This window comes from Staurois parvus, unplaced genomic scaffold (assembly GCF_062004578.1).
Source record: "Staurois parvus isolate SC_StPar_1 unplaced genomic scaffold, SC_StPar_1.0 ptg000631l, whole genome shotgun sequence".
NCBI lineage: Eukaryota > Metazoa > Chordata > Amphibia > Anura > Ranidae > Staurois > Staurois parvus.
Window position 1 is genome coordinate 1,003,308 of NW_028318427.1, and position 22,020 is coordinate 1,025,327.

At 44.6% G+C, this 22,020-nt stretch overlaps 1 protein-coding gene across 3 annotated transcripts in view; it reads right to left on the bottom strand.

The window, feature by feature from the left end:
• Window positions 1-20,030, bottom strand: part of EHMT2 (euchromatic histone lysine methyltransferase 2) — a 44,677-nt gene extending 24,647 nt beyond the window's left edge. The window contains exons 1-15 of one of the 3 annotated variants that reach the window (XM_089693404.1): window positions 19,972-20,030; window positions 13,680-13,758; window positions 11,830-11,964; window positions 9,773-9,969; window positions 7,585-7,669; window positions 7,438-7,499; window positions 6,083-6,226; window positions 5,952-6,005; window positions 5,744-5,852; window positions 3,382-3,480; window positions 3,018-3,163; window positions 1,571-1,714; window positions 1,266-1,486; window positions 402-587; window positions 92-198 (exon numbers count right to left, since the gene is read on the bottom strand). In XM_089693404.1, coding sequence (XP_089549530.1) covers window positions 92-198; window positions 402-587; window positions 1,266-1,486; window positions 1,571-1,714; window positions 3,018-3,163; window positions 3,382-3,480; window positions 5,744-5,852; window positions 5,952-6,005; window positions 6,083-6,226; window positions 7,438-7,499; window positions 7,585-7,669; window positions 9,773-9,969; window positions 11,830-11,964; window positions 13,680-13,758; window positions 19,972-19,992 — 1,789 coding nt within the window. In that variant the 5' untranslated portion in view covers window positions 19,993-20,030. Of the gene's footprint in view, window positions 1-91; window positions 199-401; window positions 588-1,265; window positions 1,487-1,570; window positions 1,715-3,017; window positions 3,164-3,381; window positions 3,481-5,743; window positions 5,853-5,951; window positions 6,006-6,082; window positions 6,227-7,437; window positions 7,500-7,584; window positions 7,670-9,772; window positions 9,970-11,820; window positions 11,965-13,679; window positions 13,759-19,971 lie in introns of all 3 variants that reach the window. The other 2 variants (XM_089693403.1, XM_089693405.1) reach the window with 2 other exon arrangements.
• Between the last annotated feature and the right edge of the window lie 1,990 nt (window positions 20,031-22,020).

Sequence of the window (22,020 nt, forward strand, 5' to 3'; positions counted from 1 at the left end):
CACCTAATTACAGGAGAAAATGCTGACAAGGGGCCATTGGAAAGGTGAGTATTAAGTCGTTTAATTCCGCATTAAATCTATAGTTACTCACTTAGCATAAGCAGCACTTTCTGGAGCTCGCCAGCCTTCACACTCAGGTAGAGCTGCCGAGAGTTGTAGCGGATCTTCTTCCTGCGATCCCTCTTTTGCTGAGCTAAACTGAAGAGAAAAGGCAGTTATTACTCCTATTATCAGGAACACAAAACAAAATGTAAATAGGTAAAATTGAAAGAAAAACAAACAATAGGTGTGGAAGGAAGGGGAAAAAAGAAAAAAAAAAAGGAGGGAAAGGAAAAAAAGGAAGGAAGGAAAAAAAAGGAAGGAAGGGTGGGTATGCAAAGACAAAAATGCTTATCTCATACTTGTCAGTCTCTTGGGAAGCCAAAGCTTTCTGCAGTGCTTCACGTGCAGGACCAGGTGGCAAACCAATGGCACTGAGAGACACTCCTGATGGAAGGACGATAGAAGGCCCTAGAGTCTCCCCATTGATTTCAGGACGGTCCTCTAAAATTGAACGTTTTCCATCCCCCATGCCACTCATCCGGGCACTAAAAGCAGAAAGTCCATCAAAGTAGATTGATTTCAAAGCTTAAAATAAAAAAAATTTGCTTAACTGGTAGGAGTAGCAGAATCTACAATTTAGTATCCTAAAACTGCCTGTAATTATAAAAATGGATTTGATGCTTTTCTTTGGTAATTCCACCTTTGGGAACAATGTTACATGTTCCATTCGTTAGTATTAAATGCTACAACTTTTAAACATGACAAGCTGCCTATTCATCCAGGGAAAGATTTCACAGCAGGCTGCTGCATTTTAGTGTACCTACACTTACATATAGATTATATCTGATCTTTTAGAAGAATAAAGTTGATCAATAACCAGCTTTGGCGTTCTCTAAATGGCAAGAGGTCCATGAATAGTGAAATAACCAGAGAAATCAAATCCATCTTCATCAATAACTGACATCTAGTTCCCAGTACTGTGAATGAATGAGCTAGATCTCTCTCATATATATATATATATATTATACATACACACACACATATACATATACACACACACACACATACATATACACACACACTTTGCTTTGATTAACAGAAGCTACATCATGGCAACTACATTGAAGCCCTGCCCACTTACATGCTGAAAGAATGGAAAAATGTCAGCACTAAGAAGAGGTCTGAGAAAATGCATAATCGTATGCAGAGAAATCTATCCTCACCTGGGCTGTGTGGTGTCAGCCCTTCCAGGGGCACTGCCATCGTGGTGGGGTGGTGCAGGTACTGGAATTGGTGTATCCGCCTTTGCAATGGTAATTTGTTCTGCTTCTGTGGCATCTTCTCCACAGTGTGGACAGAAGATAATTCCATTCAGGGGAGAGACACAGGCCCTGTGAAAGCGATGATTTATCCTGAAATCAGGATGACACTCCAAGAACGTTCCCTGCAGAAGATAAAGATGTGAGGATGTGTTGTACACTCCAGACACCCCTGGCAGAGGTGGCCACATACGTCCCTGGGTACTTACACTGGTGCAGAAATAGCCACAGCCTGGGCAGCAGTGATGTTTGACCATGCGAGCGCGGTGGTTTTCACAGAGCACCATAAGAGGGACCCTACTTGATGGACGCATTGTCTCCCGTTTAGTAATGGGAGCATTGCAACCGCTCAGCTAGAGAAATGCAGATATGAAGACAAAAGTTAAAGAGATCATCTGATTTGTTTGCTTCAACCTCCCTCTGCTGGCCTGAATAGTGTTTGCTTACAAATTCCTATACTACACTGCTCAAAAAAAATTAAAGGAAGCTTTTTAATCAGAGTATAGCATCAAGTCAATTAAACTCCTGGGATATTGATCTGGTCAGTTAAGTAGCAGAGGCGATTGTTAATCACTTTCAGCTGCTTTGGTGTTAATGAAATTAACAACAGGTGCACTAGATGGGCAACAATGAGACGACCCCCAAAACAAAAATGGTTTTACAGGTGGAGACCACTGACATTTTTTTCTCTACTCATCTTTTCTGACTGTTTTTCACTAATTTGGCTAGGGTCAGTGTTACTACTGGTACCATGAGGCGATAATTGGACCATACAGAGGTTGCACAGGCAGTCCAACTCCTCCAGGATGTCACATCAATACGTGTCATTGCCAGGTTTCCCAGCACAGTCTCAAGAGCATGGAGGAGACAGGTAGTTACTCTAGGAGAGCTGGACAGGGCCATAGAAGGTCCTTAACCCATCAGAAGGACCAGTATTTGCTCCTTTGTGCAAGGAGGAAAAGGATGAGCACTGCCAGAGACCTACAAAATTACCTCCAGCAAGCCACTGGTGTGAATGTCTCTGACCAAACAATCAGAAACAGATTTCATGAGGGTGGCCTGAGGGCTGACATCCTCTAGTGGGCCCTGTGCTCACTGCCTGACACCAAAGAGCTCGATTGGCATTTGCCATCGAACACCAGAATTGGTAGGTCTGCTATTGGCACCCTGTGCTTTTCACAAATGAGAGCAGGTTCCCCCTGAGCACATGTGACAGACGTGAAAGGGTCTGGAGAAGCCGTGGAGAATGTTATGCTGCCTGTAACATCATTCAGCATGACCGTTTTGGTGGTGGGTCAGTGATGGTCTGGGGAGGCATATCCATGGAGGGACACACAGACCTCTACAGGCTAGACAATGGCACCCTGACTGCCACTAGGTATCGGGATGAAATCCATGGACCCATTGTCAGACCCTATGCTGGTGCAGTCGTCTGTAGGTTAATTATTTCCATCAAACGATGGGGCACCCTTATGTTCCTAACACATTACCCAGTCCGTATCAGTATAGATATCCAGTATGAGATTTTTTCCCATCGAGATCTGCTATGTTCTCAAAGTTTTCCTTTAATTTATTTGAGCAGTGTAAAAAGAAAGCCATACACATACACAGTTACCCCGTTTACCCTCTCCTGGTACATTACACAGGTGGCCTTACCTCTCCATCTACGCTCTCAGTAGCCATACACATATTATTGGCCTGCTCGCACACCCTCTCCACACTGGGAGCTTCCATACGGCAGCTGCACAAAGGCAGTTCCTCGAAACGCTCAGTGTCCATGGAGCTCGATTCGTTGCACACACCTGAGAGAGGACACCTAGATCAACCTAGTGCATACAGAACCATGCAATGCACATAAGGCATAATGAAAAAAGTTCAGCAACAGCCACCGGAACAGTGGGGAGGAGATTCCAGGGATTGATGCAAGCTTTGGGGCAAGGTGGGGGGATATAAGTGAAGATGTAGCACTGACATGCACAGCAGCAAGTGAATGTTAGGTGACTGGGTAAAAAAAATTTACCTGTATGGTTGGGAGACAAAGCCCCCTCGCTGGGCAGATCCAAGGATCCCAGAGGCACCTCTGTGTACTCACTTTGTGATCCCCCAATGGAAGGGACAGCTAAAAGAGCGGGGCAACAAGTAGGGCGGTAGATCTGTGACTAGGATGGAAACAACTGCTTTTCCCTACTGCCCTCAAAAACCTGTTCCTACCCCCAACCAACTTATAAGGAGCTTCACCCTGCTGCAGGTCTTCAATACAGCCAAGTGGACCCTTAAAAGAAAAAAAACTTTCTTCAAAGTCATCCTTGGCACCTACTTCCACAGCACAGCAGCCAGAAACTACCTCCTTCCCGTTCTGTAACGGCATGTTCCAGCTGACAGTCAGCTTAGCCAGCCAATCACAAAACAGCTCTGAGGGCTCTGTCAACAACCACCATGGGGAAGGCTGTGAAGGACAAGCTTGCAAATGTTCTAAGAGACAAGTGTAAGAAAAAAAAGAATTCTGCAGCCTGGTGGAGAACCATTAAAACCACTAACCCAGTATCTCTGTATTTCTGCTGGCCCTTCCGTTCCACAAACACACAATGACTTTCTGAACCTTGTTTATATTAGTCACAACCCTTTCCTGTATAAAAGTTCTGATGTATTGGGCCCCCTCAGATTAAAAAACTATTCAGATATTTTTGTAAATCAGTAACAGTCACCTCTAGCTCTTTGACCTCTCACATTACTTACTTTTGTAAAACCTAAACCTGAACTCCAGGCAAAAAAAACAAACAAAAACAAAACAAAAACAAAAAACAACCTCAATTTAATCATGGCATGTATTTAACAAGTCACTGATTGTACCCCCACAAATAAATGTTATTTGTCTATAAACAGTGCCCTAAAAAATGTTTAGTCTTGAATACAGGGAACTTCCTGCACCTTAAGCCTTAAAATGGTTGTAAACCCTTCTATATATCCAGTGAAGTGACTATCCCCAAGTGATACACAAGAGATGAAACAAATTCTCCTACATAAGTTGTACCTGTTTATCTGCAGCTCTATCTTCTCTACATCTGTTCAAATGTATACAGCTTTTCTGAGCTGTCAGGGGAAAAAAAAAAAAAGGGGGGGGTGGGGGCAGAGAGCTGAAGTTACACTCTGCAGAGCTCAGTGAGGAGAGCTCTGAGAGCTGATTGGAGGGAAGGGATTTATCTCCCTTCACAAAGCACACAGGCACAGAGCTGAGGTGGTCAACCAGCAATGTCAACTACAGCATTAACAAGCTTTACAGGAGAGATTAGTACAGAAATGACCGAATCAATGTGCTGTGGCTCCTTCACTGTCTAATCAGTAGGCAATGCTTAAAAGAGATAAGTGCACCATTTGGGGAAAAATAAATACACATATTTTTGCAGGGGGGAAAAAAACAAAAAAACAAAAAAAAGGCTTTTATTATTTTTTCCCTAAAGGAGCATGAAAAACATTGCACCCGTGATCAGTGGATCAGGGGCACAATGCTAGACTACTGCAGACAAGCCCTGAAGCTTTCAGCTCGTACCTGCATAGGTTTACAAACTGCAGGGCTTGTTAATGAACTAGGAGGCCACTCATCAGCAACCTTGCAGTCCATTCAGAACTACAAGCCATCAATCACAAAGGCTCACGATACTTGTAGCTGAAGTAATTCACAGGAAACTGTGAATAAATAACGCGGCCTTGTGGGTGGAGCGTACCTCTGCGTTATTTTTAACAAGAGACAGCGGTCACGAGGGGAAGATCCCTACTTGCTGTCACAGGGAGGGGGAGGAGAGGCTGCAGCAGCTGGAGCATATTACGTGTTCCACCCTAAATACAGGTGGAACATGTAACATGCTCCAAGAGGTCAACCTATCCTTGAACTGCAGTGTATTCTGCAAAGAGACCCAGAATACTGGATGCACTGGCAGGCAAGAGTGTGTGGGTCACAAATTTGAGTGGAATAACAAACATTTAAAGTGTATTGCATATGTAGCCATGTAGTTTGCCTGGAGTTCAAAAAAAAAAAAAAAAAAAAAAAAAAAAGGGGGGGAGGGAATCATTGGAAGTAATCAGGTTAGGAATATAAATTTGTCCCCCTCAAGCCACTAGTAAAACAGGGTACCTGTCCTGTTTGTAGTGCTTGAAGGACTATAGTCTTACCAAAAAAACCCCAAAAAGAACAAAAAACAACATTTTGCAAAGGTAGATTTCAGTCCAAAGAAATCCAAGCACTGTAGGAGAGGGTTTCTCTGCTGTGTTACTAATACTTTCCCTAGTAACTCTTTAATAAAACATTTGAAACTAAACCCACCTGACCAGTTTCCCCATCCCCCGTGTTTAACTAACCCAAACCCCCTGCTTGCTCCTGTCCTCACCTGGGCCAGGTTTCTCTCGGTCTCTCCTCTTCCTTTTCCTTGTTGGTTTGAGCCAGGCCTTGTCCATCTTCCATTTTTTCTTACTCTTCTTTTTCAGACTGCTCGAACTCTGCACAGAAAGGATTATAGTGGAGCTAAAATCAGTCTGGGAATACCAAGGTGCAGAGATCACATCATTCTGAAGCAGTAACATCACATCACTACTTACTCTTTCTGACTGGTTCCCAGAACCATCCTCTTCCTCCTCCTCCTCCTCGTCTTCCTGTGGACAGCAAGAAGAGTCAAGTCTGCTGCTAGAAATGGGTGCTCCTCCCATTTCTTAATTCTAACTGCACTTACCTTGCTGTCACTGTCCCCTTGTTCCTCTACTGACAGGCTGTCATAAAACAGGCTGAATTCTGCGCCAACATCTGCCTCCCAGTCTTCACCTTCTGCCCCATCCAGGTCCCGGGATGATCCAGGAGCAGAAGCTGCCAACGGATTCTTAATAAATAACAAAATACAGAAAACACTGGTAATTAAGCCTGTATTCACTCTTGTGTAGCATAGGAACGTAAAAAAAACCCAAAAAACCGCATGTGTTTGCAGTATCACTGGCTGTTAATGGCCCCCCCAAACGCAGCAAGCAAGATGCGCAAAAAATGCACAAAAGATCAAAAAGAGCTTCTTTGCTGCTATTTTTGCATGTAGCTCAGCCCTTTGAAATGAGTGAGCAGCCCTAAAGACTGATTACAAGCATTGCCTTTGGTCTCCGTGTGCCTCATATTTCCCCAAATTGTAACTTATCATGCCTTGTTAAGCATTGTGCCTGTGTGTTTAGCTTCCATCTTGTAGAGGCAGGGCTTTTCCTCTCTTATGCTCAAGCCTCCAGTAGGGAAAATCTGTGATCACATAAAATGCACAAAAGATCAAAAAGAGCTTCTCTGCTGCTATTTTTGCATGTAGGTCAGCCCTTTGAAATGAGTGAGCAGCCCTAAAGACTGATTACAAGCATTGCCTTTGGTCTCCATGTGCCTCATATTTCCCCAAATTGTAACTTATCATGCCTTGTTAAGCATTGTGCCTGTGTGTTTAGCTTCCATCTTGTAGAGGCAGGGCTTTTCCTCTCTTATGTTCAAGCCTCCAGCAGGGAAAATCTGTGATCACATAAAACCTAAAAGCTTTTATCAGACTACAGAATCATATACATGGACTGGTACCACATCCCCAGCATCTAATAGACACAGATTTCAGACATCGCACATTAAAAGGTTGCTAATTTTTTTTTATCTGTGTTGACAAAACAGGGTTGTGTGTTGAGACACAGCAACTCCCGTACGCGTATACGAGAGCTAAATCTTCCTTCCCTGGCCAATCAAGAGGCAGAAGCATCCACATGTGGAAAATAAGGGGGAGAAGATGAAAGTGCTGTCAACAGAGGGAACTCCTGTAAGTGTAAGGTTAGTCTGCGGTGACATGCGAATATGCTGTGCGTACCATAACAGAAAGCTCCAGGGGGTTCAAAACGTTTTATTTTGCTGTGGCAGGTTCCGCTTTAGAAGCGTTTATCATTTACATGTATGTGCAGCTTTATCACTGCACTGTAGCAGCTCAGAGAAATATCCCACAGAAGCAAGCTTGTTTCAAAAGTACACAAGGTTACCAGACAATTTCTCCTAGTAAACCAACCTTCCAACATTTATCACAGCTCTCACCTCAGCTTCTTTGAATTTATTGGCTGGAGTATCAGAGCTCTGGGTTCTCTTCTGTGTAGAATCTAGGGAGAAAAATAAAGCCATCATACAGCTGAGCTGCAGTCATACATGGCTCTCCTACAGATCTGTTAAACTGATCCTTCATACCTGGGCTATCCCTCTTCTGCCCCTCAGAGTCTTTCTTTTGGATCTGCTTTTCTCCATCAGACATATGTCCTCCATCCCCCAGCACCTGAAACAAAAGCACATGGCTTTAACCCAAGGACAGAAAAAAAAATAGCTTTTTGCAAAACCAAATTTTAGGCAAACAGATAAACACTCAATTCAAATAGATAAATGTAAACGGTTTATCTGCAATTTTGTTCAGCAACTCGTGACTTTTACATCTCTGCCACACTGCACAGCTAGGCTGCTGACAGTATTTTCTGCTCTAGCTTGATATCATTCTATGTCATTCTGATACATTTTAAAGGCATTCCTACCTGCACTTTGCGTTTGTATTGATCATGTAGGCATGTTATCATTTGTTGCCCTGTATGTACACAGTCTATAGTAGAGTAAAACTTCACATTCTGCTATCAGAAGTTTCTGTTTGTGCCCAAACATGGGGCCTGGCACTGAACAGGTTAGTGCATTTACTCTAACTATAGTCTGAAGACAGACACTTACTGTGTTAAATATAAAAAAAAATAAAAATTATATCTATCTATATATCTATCTATATATATATATATATATATATATATATATATATATCTCCCACAAGCGCTCTTCAAATGAGAGCTAAATACAGAGGAAATGCTCAGGCACAGATTTGACGCTGCGTGACCCAGGACAAGAAGTTGCCAGTCCCTTTACCGAATAGGGAGAATCTAGGCGCATGAATACATGGACGCAAGGGGATTTTTCAGCCATGACCCTACAAGCTGCAGCCCATCAATACAAGGTAAGGCAAAGAGACAACACAAAAAAACTGCATTGATACCTAGTTAAAACAATAAAAATGTCTGAAAAGTGTGCAATGCCTTTAACTATGTATTTAGCCATTTGCTTGGAGCTCTATTTAAAAGAGAATTGATAATGGTTTATGGTCATTTTCATTCTGATTCTTAGAAAGTGAATATTTTATACTTGACTTTTGTGTATAAAATAAAATCTTGTTCTGGATTCCTGTATTCGGTATACTCAAATTCTCGTGGCTAATTGATCCCATGCTGAAGGTAGCAGTTTGGGAGTAGGCAGGTAGGGGGTTGCCACTTCTCTGCCCCTTGTTCACTTCCCCTTTCCTTCCCCCTCATATTTACTCTTCTCCCTTTCTTTTCTCTACCATTTTCTTCTCTTCCTAAACTTCCCAGTACTGTAGTTGCCCACATTACTCCATTAGGTGCACTGGTTGCACCGAGAGCCCGCACAGAAATTTCTTTTTTTTTTTAACTACTGGACCTAAAATCAGAACCCGCCTGTCCTCCCCAGACACATTTACAAAGAGGCTTCGGCTAGAAGTTTGCAAAGTGTGTCTCTTTGCATATGTGTTATATACCAGGACATTTTGGTACCAGTTCTGGTGGACTTGTCCAAAGTATTCCCTCCTTCAGAACTTGCCTGTTCTACATACCGTCTGTGAATATGCTCCCTCTTATTTCTCATGTCTAGATCACACGCATTACCTGAACACGTTCTCAGTTATCCATTCTGCTGAACATTGATGAAGTTGTAAACAAGCTCTACTTTCTTGTATATTTTTAAGACTTAAAAAAAAAGACTTTACAGGAGAAAAAAAAAAAAAAAAAAAAAATCTTTATTTAAAGAGACACTATTACCTTAACCATTCAGGGAAAAGTGACAGTGTCTCTGTCAAGGCTACCCCCCGCCCCCACCCACTGATACTTTCCTATTCAGCGCTCCCTCACAGCTCCTTTCACTAACTCAGCTGGAAACAATATTCAGTGATTTTGGGTATGGGGGAAGCATGGGACTTTCCCTAGTGTGAGGCCCAAGCACTGTCACATGACCGAAGTGAAAATAGTACTCACATTAGCTTCTGACACCAAGTTAATTTTGGATTTTACTGCTGTATGAAACAAAAGGATGAAGTGGCAAGGGAGCGGTAGGAAAGGTAGTATCAGTAAGTTGGGTGGGGCCCCTTTACAAACTCACTGCCCGTTTGCCTGTACTTGGTAAACTGCCTGTATATTTAACAGTTAAATGTCATACAAAATGTATCTGTACTGTAATAAAAAGGCTCATGTTTTTTTGGTAGTCTGAGAAGGACACAAAGAGAGAGTGAGAACAATTTTAAAGCAATAGCTGCTCTGTTGGATCTCCTGACACTCACGTTGCCTGCCCGTGGAATGGTCTTTCTGGCACGGTGCACTTTGTTTGCTCCCTCTCGATTCATATTCAGCAATCTCATGGCCAGGCTCTGTGGTGTGTGCGGCATCTTACCAGCTCCAGTCAAGGACATTTTGGCTCTGCTGGAGACCGGTGAAGAGGTCAAGGAAGGTGGTGCTGGGAAAGACTTAGAAGCATGGCCTGGCAAGAAAGACACAAAAGGTTTCAGATGACTAATACATAAAAAGGTAAACTGCTTTTAGTCCATTTTTATTTGCATGCCTGGCATTAGATAACAGGTGCAAAGACTGAAAGTCAGATTCTTGCCTCGCTAACATCCTTCATCTTAAAGCAGAACTTCAGTCCCCTCCCATGTGGCTCCACCCACCCTCAGGTGTATGCACAGGTGTGCCCATGGGCTCTGCCTGGCCTTCAGACCCTGGCAGAGCCAGTCGACACATCTGTGCAAGCACAGGGGATTTTTACATGCATGTGTGAAGAGGTGGAAGGTTTCAGACTCCCCTGGTAGGAAACCCAGCATGTGTGCAGATGGCTGGAGAAAACAGTGCATGTGCAGATGTACTTGGGACCCAAGCCTTGCTGCACATTTGCACACACACAGCGGGCAAGGAGAAAGTCTTGCCTAGGCAAGAAACACAGAAGTGCAGCACAAATAAAATGCCCATTTGTAAGAGAGAGGGTGAGGAGGCAGGGCAACACAACAAGACCTTCATGGTGAAGTTCTGCTTTAAGGGGCAGTTCAAATCACAGAAATGGAGTCCATATGCATTCCTGTGTGTGCATTTTTTTTTTATGTGATCCAGTGCATTTTTTCCCTCTTTTTTTCTTTATCTTAAATATGTACACGTGTGTTCCAGTACATTTTTTATGCTTTTGACTGCATTCCAGTATAGCCCAGTTCAAGAAAAATGCAGAATGTTCTACTTTTTTTTTTTATATGGAACTGACTGCACTGGTGTGAACTAAGCCATTTGAAACCGTAGAACTGAATTTCCATGCGTTTTTGATGCAGAAAAAAAAAAAAACGCACTGGACTGCCATGTGGTGTGAGCCAGCCCTAAAGCAGGACTATGTTCCCCTGCCGGGATCAGCATCTTTTCCCAGTCTTTTTCCTGATTAAGGATCTTCAGCCATCTTGATTGGTCATACTAGGATGCAACGCATGCTAAGTTCATTCATTCAGCATGTACCAAAATTGTTCAATGAGCTGCGGCACATGCATAACACAGTGTACTTTCATGAAGACTGCAAACAGGCTGGAAGGAATCCTTAACTGCAAAAGAGACACAGCATGCCTCTTCTGCAAAAAAGAAAGCTGACCTGGTCAGCCCTTTTTCATCTTTTGCTTACAGTTCCACTTGAAATGTTTGTATTTCACCTGCTGGTGGAATAGAGTGGAAAACTTTCTATCACAGACAGCAATAAAAACCCTTCCACTATCTGGTGGGAAATTTTTTTTTAGCTGGAGTTCCACCTTACCCTAGGTTCACACCTAAGCATATTCCGCAGCATTTTGCAGAAATGCACTATAGTCCATTTAATGTGATTTATTATGAGACACGTTCACATCTCCGCGTTTTCACCCGATGCGGTTTTTGGAAAGGGTCAGGGACTTTTTTGAATGCAAAAAGTTGCGCTTTTGGTTTTATAGACCTCAATGGAAACACTGCAGAAAAGCATGTAGTTATTTTTTGCCGTGTTTTGCGTTTTAAATCTGCCTAGCAACAAGAAAAAAAAAAAACAGAAAGTGCATCAAAAATACGGCAAAAACACAAGTGCAAAACGCAATGCAGAAGGGGATCAAACACAAACTGCATAGGTGTGAACCTAGCATTACAGAGGTTCACTCGTGCAGTTTATGACTAGGCGATCAGAGCTGTCCAACACAAATGTCTGACCTCAATGGTGGGGGATATGGACACGAGTCACTATAGCAAACAGTTTTTTGTTTAACCATTTCAGAATCTAAAAATTTTGCTGAAAATTACAACTCTTGTAATGTAAGAATATGTAAGAATAAATCCACTTTACCTGTCCTACCTGGGAGTCCTCGACCTGCAGGTGAGAAGACATGGTTTTCTTTTTCAGTATCCACGGCTACTACTACTGATACCTCCTCCGCAGAAGTTGGGTTTCCCAATGCTCCATCCACAGACACCTCAATGACAGCATCACCTGAAAGTTCAACCAAACACTAATGCAAGATTCTAATAGCAATACACAATAGCCAGAGACAAGAAGCAGCAAACTGTATGGCCACAAAAAAGTTCACTCAAAATATGCACATTGAAATAGTGAATGTGGCAGGTTACAGACATTCAAATATTGATATTTTTAGTAATCAGTAAAGCAAATCCTCACTGACCTCTGTAGCTATAGGCACCATGAAGCAGTTGATCATCAAAGTTTACAAAAGAGACATTAAAAATGACAGCTCCTCTACCCTTGCTACTGGAACAAGTAACTGGTAACTTGTTAGCCTTCTAATGTATGTAAACAGGTGCTATAAGCCTTTAAGAAACAACAACAAGCACAATATCTAAGAATTATGCCACGATGTCTGCAGTTACAGAGGTCAGTGAGAGCTTATTTGAAAGCGTATCTGCTGTATTTCAAACTATATATAGCCAGAACTTTTCCTTTTAGTTCTAGGTAAAGTAGGACAAGGTAATACCCCTGGAAATGTAAGCAGTTTGTGCCTGTTGGGGAGATTTCTCTTCACTTCCTGTCCTGGAGATACAATAATAAAAGAAAATCTCTTTAAAGTGAAAATCTCTTCTAGGAGAGATTGCATCAGAAAACATCTAATTGAAAGATTTACCCTCACTTCTTGTTTCAATCATGAATGTAAAATTCTGATTTCCCATCATTTTTGTTTCTGTGACAATGGTCACCATGACAAACAGTACGTAGTTTTCAGCTTGACAACTTTAAGGCCTTTTTTCTTTTCTTACCTTCCTTTGTAATCCTACCAGTGCCACATTTCCAGTCCTATGGTGATAACGCTCACTTGCTGCAGGAGCAGAGCTGTTGCCCTAGGCTGATCAACAAACACTACTGGTGTGCCGAAATGAGAATTCTGGACCGAAATTTTAAATTCAGGATGCAGAAAACCGAAATGGACAGTTTATTTTTTAAATATATTTGTTATATACAATCATATTATATTTGACTTTTTAATTAATATCATGAATGTAAATAAAACTGAGTTTAAAAAATACAATCCAGTAATGTATAACATTTATTGAAAGTAACACACAAAAATTGGACAGAAAATAATAAAATTAAGAAAAAAAAAAACTTGAATTAGAGGCATTTTCCATTGAAGTCAATGGAACACGATTTTGCATTGAAGTCAATGAGTTAATGCATTTAAGAAAATTATCATTATCGGCGCCATTTTTTTTTTCCTATTGGCAAAACACCTTATTTTTGTTTGCCGATATATCAGTGCATCACTAACACCTACCTTCCCCTTTCCACTATATAGGAAAAAGGGATTGTGTAGTTCTAATGCTTCGCAGATGTTTATACCATTTCTGAAGTATTTGAAAGGAGTCCAAAAATTCACAAAATGATTGAACGCATTTAGAAATATGTTTAGCAATTATAAACACTAAATAATTTTGCAAAAAAGCACTGACTGCACCTTTCCTTCCTAGGACAAACAATTTTGAGTAGCAGGAAGTAACAGTGGTGGGAATTTACTAATGCTGGTGTAGACAGAACCTGGAATGGCTGTGCCTAACAACCAATCAGCTTCTAGCTTCAGCTTGCTCATTTGAAAACAAAAGCTAAAAGCTGATTGGTTGCCACAAACAACTGCTTCAGATTCTGCCTGCTCCAACATTAGTAAATCTCCCTCAGTATGTTACAGGCTTCATACATACCCCTGTCGGCACTGCCCGATAGTCCCATGGTGTCTTCTGCATGAGGGCTGTCTCTTTCAGACTCTCTTGGAGGCAATGCCTGGGTAAAGAACAGGAGTAATCATTTTCACACCTTCATAACTCCCACATTAAAAAAAGTATCTTTTTTTTTTCCACTCCTCTATAGATACCCTCCCTGCAATAATTCCATTTTTTTTCTCATTAATCTATACTCAGTACCCCATGACGACAAAGTGAAAACAGAATTTTAGAAAGGTCTGTGAATTTAAAAAGAAAAAAAATGAGACATCAAACGTACTTAAGTATTCAGACCCTTTATACAGTACTTTGTTGAAGCACCATTGGCAGCAATTACAGCCTCTGGTCTTTTTGGGTATGACGCAACAAGCTTTGCACACCTGGATTGGGGGATGTTCAGTCATTCTTTGCAAATCCTCTTAAACTCAGTCATGTTGGATGGGGACCGTCCAGAGAGATTTGGACAGACGGCAGCTACAGGCAAATCACTGCACACTCCCCACCTGCAACCGCTATGTCCACCGGACACAGCAGAATGAAGATCCAGGTGAATGGGGACCCGGTAATCATGTGATTGCATAGCAATCACATGATCACAATGTTAGCAAAGCTGTTATGAATCAATCTGATTCACAACAGTTCTGCTTCTCTTCCTGGTGACCTGTGATTGGCCCACAGCTCTCACATGCTACATGGGGCCAATCACAGCACCCTGTACCATGTGACCAGCTCCAGCCAATCACTATTATTTTGAACTGTCATGAACTTAACTCTTTCGTGACAGTTCAAAGCAAGCTTTGCATTGCTCCTGCAAAGCAAATGTTTAAAAGAAATTTTTAAAAAATCCCTGATCAACCCCAAGAGTAGTACAATGTTACTATGGTAACGTACTATTCTGATAAAAGTATTTAAAATAAAGAAATGAAAACAAATTTAAGAAAAGAAAACCTACTGTATTGAGAATTAAAAAAAAAGTTTTTTTGGTTTTTTTTTAAGCTACAGGTGAAACTCGAAAAATTAGAATATCATGCAAAAGTTAATTTATTTCAGTAATACAACTTAAAAAGGTGAAACTAATATATGAAATGGACTCTTTACATGCAAAGCAAGAAAGTTCAAGCCGTGATTTGTCATAATTGTGATGATTATGGCTTACAGCTCATGAAAACCCCAAATCCACAATCTCAGAAAATTAGAATATTGTGAAAAGGTGCAATATTCTCGGCTCAAAGTGTCCCACTCTAATCAGCTAATTAAGCCATAACACCTGCAAAGGGTTCCTAGCCTTTAAATGGTCTCTCAGTCTTGTTCAGTAGGAATCGCAATCATGGGAAAGACGGCTGACCTGACTGTTGTGCAGAAAACCATCATTGACACCCTCCATAAGGAGGAAAGCCTCAAAAGGTAATTGCAAAAGAAGTTGGATGTTCCCAAAGTGCTGTATCAAAGCACATTAATAGGAAGTTATGTGGAAGGGAAAAGTGTGGAAGAAAAAGGTGCACAAGCAGCAGGGATGACCACAGCCTGGAGATGGTCAGGAAAAGGCCATTCATAAGTGTTGGGGGGCTTTCACAAGGAGTGGACTAAGGCTGGAGTCAGTGCATCAAGAGCCACCACACACAGACGGATCCTGTACATGGGCTTCAAATGTCGTATTCCTCTTGTCAAGCCGCTCCTGAACAACAAACAGCGTCAGAAGTGTCTTACCTGGGCTAAAGAAAAACAGACCTGGTCTGTTGCTCAGTGGTCCAAAGTCCTCTTTTCTGATGACAGCAACGTTTGCATCTCATTTGGAAACCAAGGGCCCAGAGTATGGAGGAAGAATGGAGAGGCACACACTGCAAGATGCTTGAAGTCCAGTGTGAAGTTTCCACAGTCTGTGTTGATTTGGGGAGCCATGTCATCTGCTGGTGTTGGTCCACTGTGCTTCATTAAGTCCAGGGTCAACGCAGCCGTCTACCAGATTTTGGAGCACTTCATGCTTCCTTCCGCAGATGAGCTTTATGGGGATGCTGACTTCATTTTCCAGCAGGACTTGGCACCTGCCCACACTGCCAAAAGCACCAAAACCTGGTTCAATGACCGTGGGATTACTGTGCTTAATTGGCCAGCAAACTCGCCTGACCTGAACCCCATAGAGAATCTATGGGGCATTGCCAAGAGAAAGATGAGAGACATGAGACTGAACAATGCAGAAGAGCTTAAGGCCGCTATTGAAGCATCCTGGTCTTCCGGAACACCTCAGCAGTGCAACAGGCTGATAGCTTCCATGCCATGCCGCATTGAGGCAGTAATTGCTGCAAAAGGGGCCCAAACCAAGTACTGACTACATATGCATGCTTATACTTTTCAGAGCTCTGATATTGTTCTATGTACAATCCTTGTTTTATTGATTGCATGTAATATTCTAATTTTCTGAGATTGTGGATTTGGGGTTTTCATGAGCTGTAAGTCATAATCATCACAATTATGACAAATCACGGCTTGAACTATCTTGCTTTGCATGTAATGAGTCTATCTCATATGTTAGTTTCACCTTTTAAGTTGCATTACTGAAATAAATGAACTTTTGCACGATATTCTAATTTTTCGAGTTTCACCTGTAGTTGCCCGCATTGTGCAGGCGAGCAGCAGCTTTGGGCAAAGCGAAGTAACCTTATGCCGCCTTCTATTTCAGGGTGTGAACGCGTCAGTGCCCCACCTGCTGCCCCCCCTGTCGGTCCAGGGAGAGAAGAGAACACACCGGACTGTGAGTAAAAGCACTACATTTTACACACACAAACACGTTATATTAGCACATTTAACCCTTTGATCACCTCGTTACCCAGCCAGTGCCTTTAGTACAGTGTCAGTATATAGAATTTTTCATTGATCACTGTAGTCCTGCCATTAGCGACATCAGAAAACATCAGGATCTGTAAGCTCCCCTCCCAGCTAGGGTCAGCTAGCGTTAGATTGCCTGCACACTATAGGTCGCTGATCACCGCCATTACTAGTATAGTGTTCGTACAGATCGAACAGAACAATACTAGTGCCTCCTTAGTATAGTGTTCCCAAAACGCAGTGTTAGCAGGATTGGCCCCGTTTGCTGCCAGCACTAGCGTTTAGCCCCTCGGCTGTTTTTCACAGAAGATTTGTATCAATTGATTGTGGGCCAAAGCAATTTATACGCACAACACAGCGCCGCCCACCCAAATTCAGCTCTTGCCAGACAATCCGCATGGAAACCTATCTCGGTTTCTGAATTTAAAACTTTTATTAGCTGCTAGGTCATTTTTACAAGCAGCGGACAGGAATGTGTGCCCCCCTCCATGGTATTCTTGGGCTCTCCTTCCCACAGGAAAATCCGAGAATGCAACTGGCAGATCCACCGGCTGATCATATTGCTGATCAGAGACCAGAATTGCTCCAATCATCTCTATGGTCTAGGAAACCGAAAGTTACGAGCATTTCATCATTTCCGTTTTGCCGGATATTAACAGCGTCATTTTTAAATTGGGAAAGCATCTGATCACACGGATCTTGGTGTCATCAGATGCTTTAAGGGCAGAGGAGAGATTTAGAGTCTAATATAACCCAGATTTCTCAGAAAAGAGTGCCTGTCACTGCCTATTACTATCACAGAGGATATTTACATTCCCTGTGATGATAATAAAAAGGGGGGGGGGGAGAAAGGGACAGTGTAAAAAAATAAAAATAATAACCCCCCTCCCCATGTGCAAAGGTGAACGTGTCGATATGTAAACAGAGATTGCACCATGCATGTGAGGCATCACCGCAAATGTCAGATTGAGGGCAGTAATTCTAGCACTAGACTTCCTGTGTAAATATAAAGTGCTGACCTGTAAAGGCTTTTAAATCATCGCCTATACCCTCCTCTCCACATACCCCTTCTACCACCCCTATACCCTCCTCTTCACATACCCCTTCTACCACCCCTATACCCTCCTCTCCTCTTCACATACCCCTTCTACCACCCCTATACCCTCCTCTCCACATACCCCTTCTACCACCCCTATACCCTCCCCTCCTCATAAAGGCTTTTAAACAACTCCTATACCCTCCTCGCCTCATATCCAACTGATTGGCCAACTGATACACTCTCACGGCTTCAACTACCACCTCTATACTGAAAGCACGCAAATATATCTCTCAACCCCTCGCCTCACCCCCTCAGTCTCCGCCCGAATCACCAGCCTACTGAACGGCATATCAGATTGGCTGTCGCTCCACTTCCTTAAACTGAACCTCTCCAAAACCGAGCTCCTAGTCTTCCCCCCACTGATTTCTCCATCACGTCCAACCATGCCACTATCAAGCCCACCCCGCAAGCCAGAGTACTTGATGTGATACTAGACTCCAATCTATCCTTCCAGCCCCAAGTCCAATCGCTAACAAACTCGTGCAGACTCCACCTCCGCAACATCACCAAAATCCGCACGTTCCTAACCCCAGAAACTACTAAGCAACTCATCCACTCCCTCATCATATCACGACTTGATTACTGCAACTCCCTCCTCACTGGCCTGCCTCACCACAGGCTATCCCCGCTTCAGTCCATCCTGAATACGGCAGCCAGACTCATCCACCTTACCAACCACTCCGTATCCGCCACCCCTCTCTGCCAATCCCTCCACTGGCTTCCGACTGCCCAACGGATCAAATTCAAAATGCTAACACTGACGTACAAAGCTGTCCATAACTCTGCCCCAAACTACATCACTGACCTAATATCCAAATACCACCCAAAACGCACTCTCCGCTCCTCACAAGACGTCCTTCTCTCTAGTTCCCTGATCTTCTCCTCCCATGCCCGCCTCCAGGACTTCTCCAGGGCATCACCCATCCTCTGGAACTCCCTACCCCAATCCATCAGACTATCACCCGCTCTCCTCTCCTTTAGGCGCACCCTGAAAACCCACCTCTTCAGGGAAGCCTACCCCACCCCCTGCTAATTGCCGATCTCCTGCACTCTTCCTACCACTTCATCCCCCACAGCTATCTCCTCCTGTACCACCATCCCCTCCCTCCTAGATTGTAAGCTCCAAGGAGCAGGGCCCTCGAACCCCTCGTGTATCACATTGTATTGTTATTGTACTGTCTCATGTATTGTCTCCCATTGTAATGTACAGCGCTGAACAAACTGTTGGCGCTATATAAATACTGTATAATAATAATACCCCTTCGACCGCCCCTATACCCTCCTCTCCTCATACCCCTTCTACCGCCCCTATACCCTCCTCTCCTCATACCTCTTCTACCGCCCCTATACCCTCCTCTCCTCATACCTCTTCTACCGCCCCTATACCCTCCTCTCCTCGTACCCCTTCTACCGCCCCTATACCCTCCTCTCCTCATACCTCTTCTACCGCCCCTATACCCTCCTCTCCTCGTACCCCTTCTACCGCCCCTATACCCTCCTCTCCTCGTACCCCTTCTACCGCCCCTATACCCTCCTCTCCTCGTACCCCTTCTATCGCCCCTATACCCTCCTCTCCTCATACCTCTTCTACCGCCCCTATACCCTCCTCTCCTCGTACCCCTTCTACCGCCCCTATACCCTCCTCTCCTCGTACCCCTTCTACCGCCCCTATACCCTCCTCTCCTCGTACCCCTTCTACCGCCCCTATACCCTCCTCTCCTCGTACCCCTTCTACCGCCCCTATACCCTCCTCTCCTCATACCTCTTCTACCGCCCCTATACCCTCCTCTCCTCGTACCCCTTCTACCGCCCCTATACCCTCCTCTCCTCGTACCCCTTCTACCGCCCCTATACCCTCCTCTCCTCATACCTCTTCTACCGCCCCTATACCCTCCTCTCCTCATACCTCTTCTACCGCCCCTATACCCTCCTCATACCCCTTCTACCGCCCCTATACCCTCCTCTCCTCATACACCTACCACCCCTATACCCTCCTCTCCTCGTACCCCTTCTACCGCCCCTATACCCTCCTCATACACCTACCACCCCTATGCCCACAGACAGTCCCCCTATCTCCCCATCACTCTCCTCCTGTCTCCATCAGTCCTCTCCATATCCCCCCTCTTATCCCTCACACTCCATCTTCCCCTCTCTCATTCATTGCTGGCAGCCCCATGCTCGCCCCTCATCGGTTATGGTGACCAGCCCTCTCATATCACAGCTGCCATACTGCTGTCTCCTCAGTTGCCCCATTCACACACGGCGCCCCGGGACTCTCCCTTCTCACACACCGCTCCGCTCTCCCTCCCCCTCCTGTCCGTCCCCGGTATGCCTCCCCATTCTTTCTCTCACTCTCTCTCCCGCCGCCTCCATCGCTGCACAGCACACAGCTTTTCCGGTTTAGCCACTGACCTCACATCCGCCTCCCTTCCCACCCGATTGGACGGGGAGCCTTGCAGCGGGTGGGCCGGCTACAACAATGCTCCCCGCATCCCTATTGGCTCTAGGGTTGCCGTGGAGACATGCGGGTTTACGCCGCCTATATGAGTCTCTTTTAGAAACATTTGCGTTTCAAGAATCACGTGGCCGCGCCGTGATTGGCCGCTTTGTGTTCCAAGCCTCGGGCTGACCACAGTACTGGCATTAAAGCGGCAACGGGAAAGTAGTGCTGCACGTGGGGCCCGGAGGGAGCAGCGATCTGGAGGCGGCTGTATAGTGCACTGGGCTCCGAACTGCGGCCCTCTGCTCGCCTTTATCTGACCCTTAGGGCACTATAACAGATTCAAGAAACTATTCCTCCCACTGACACCAACCACGGGGCACTATTCCTCCCACCGACACCACCGACGGGGCACTATTCCTCCCACCGACACCAATGATGGGACACTATTCCTCCCACTGGCACAGATGACGGGACACTATTCTCCCACCGAGACCAACAATGGGGAACTATTCCTTCAAATGACTCCAATGATGGGGCACTATTCCTCCCACTGACACCAATGATGGGGCACTATTCCACTGACACCAATGATGGGGCACTATTCCTCCCATTGACACCAACAGTGGGGCACTATTCCTCCAACTGACACCGATGATGGGGCTCTATTCCTCCCACTGACACCAAGGATGGGACGCTATTCCTCCCACCGACACCAATGATGGGGCACTATTTCTCTCACCGACACCAATGATGGAGCACTATTTCTCCCACCGACACCAATGATGGGGCACTATTTCTCCCACCAACACCAATGATGGGGCACTATTCCTCCCACCGACACCAACAATGGGGAACTATTTCTCCCATTGACACCAACAATGGGGAACTATTCCTCCAACTGACTCCAACTATTCTCCCACCGAGACCAACAATGGGGAACTATTCCTTCAAATGACTCCAATGATGGGGCACTATTCCTCCCACTGACACCAATGATGGGGCACTATTCCTCCCACTGACACCAATGATGGGGCACTATTCCTCCCACTGACACCAATGATGGGGCACTATTCCTCCCATTGACACCAACAGTGGGGCACTATTCCTCCAACTGACACCGATGATGGGGCTCTATTCCTCCCACTGACACCAAGGATGGGACGCTATTCCTCCCACCGACACCAATGATGGGGCACTATTTCTCTCACCGACACCAATGATGGAGCACTATTTCTCCCACCGACACCAATGATGGGACACTATTTCTCCCACCAACACCAATGATGGGGCACTATTCCTCCCACCGACACCAACAATGGGGAACTATTTCTCCCATTGACACCAACAATGGGGAACTATTCCTCCAACTGACTCCAACGATGGGACACTATTCCTCCTATTGACACCGATGATGGGGCACTATTCCTCCCACTGACACCAAGGATGGGACGCTATTCCTCCCACCGACACCAATGATGGAGCGCTATTCCTCCCACCGACACCAATGATGGGGCACTATTTCTCCCACCGACACCAATGATGGGGCACTATTTCTCCCACCGACACCAATGATGGGGCACTATTTCTCCCACCGACACCAATGATGGGACACTATTCCTCCCACCAACACCAATGATGGGGCACTATTCCTCCCACCGACACCAACAATGGGGAACTATTTCTCCCATTGACACCAACAATGGGGAACTATTCCTCCAACTGACTCCAACGATGGGACACTATTCCTCCTATTGACACCGATGATGGGGCATTATTCCTCCCACCGACACCAACAATGGGGAACTATTTCTCCCATTGACACCAACAATGGGGAACTATTCCTCCAACTGACTCCAACGATGGGACACTATTCCTTCTATTGACACTGATGATGGGGCACTATTCCTCCCACCGACACCAATGATGGGGCACTATTCCTCCCACTGACACCAACGATG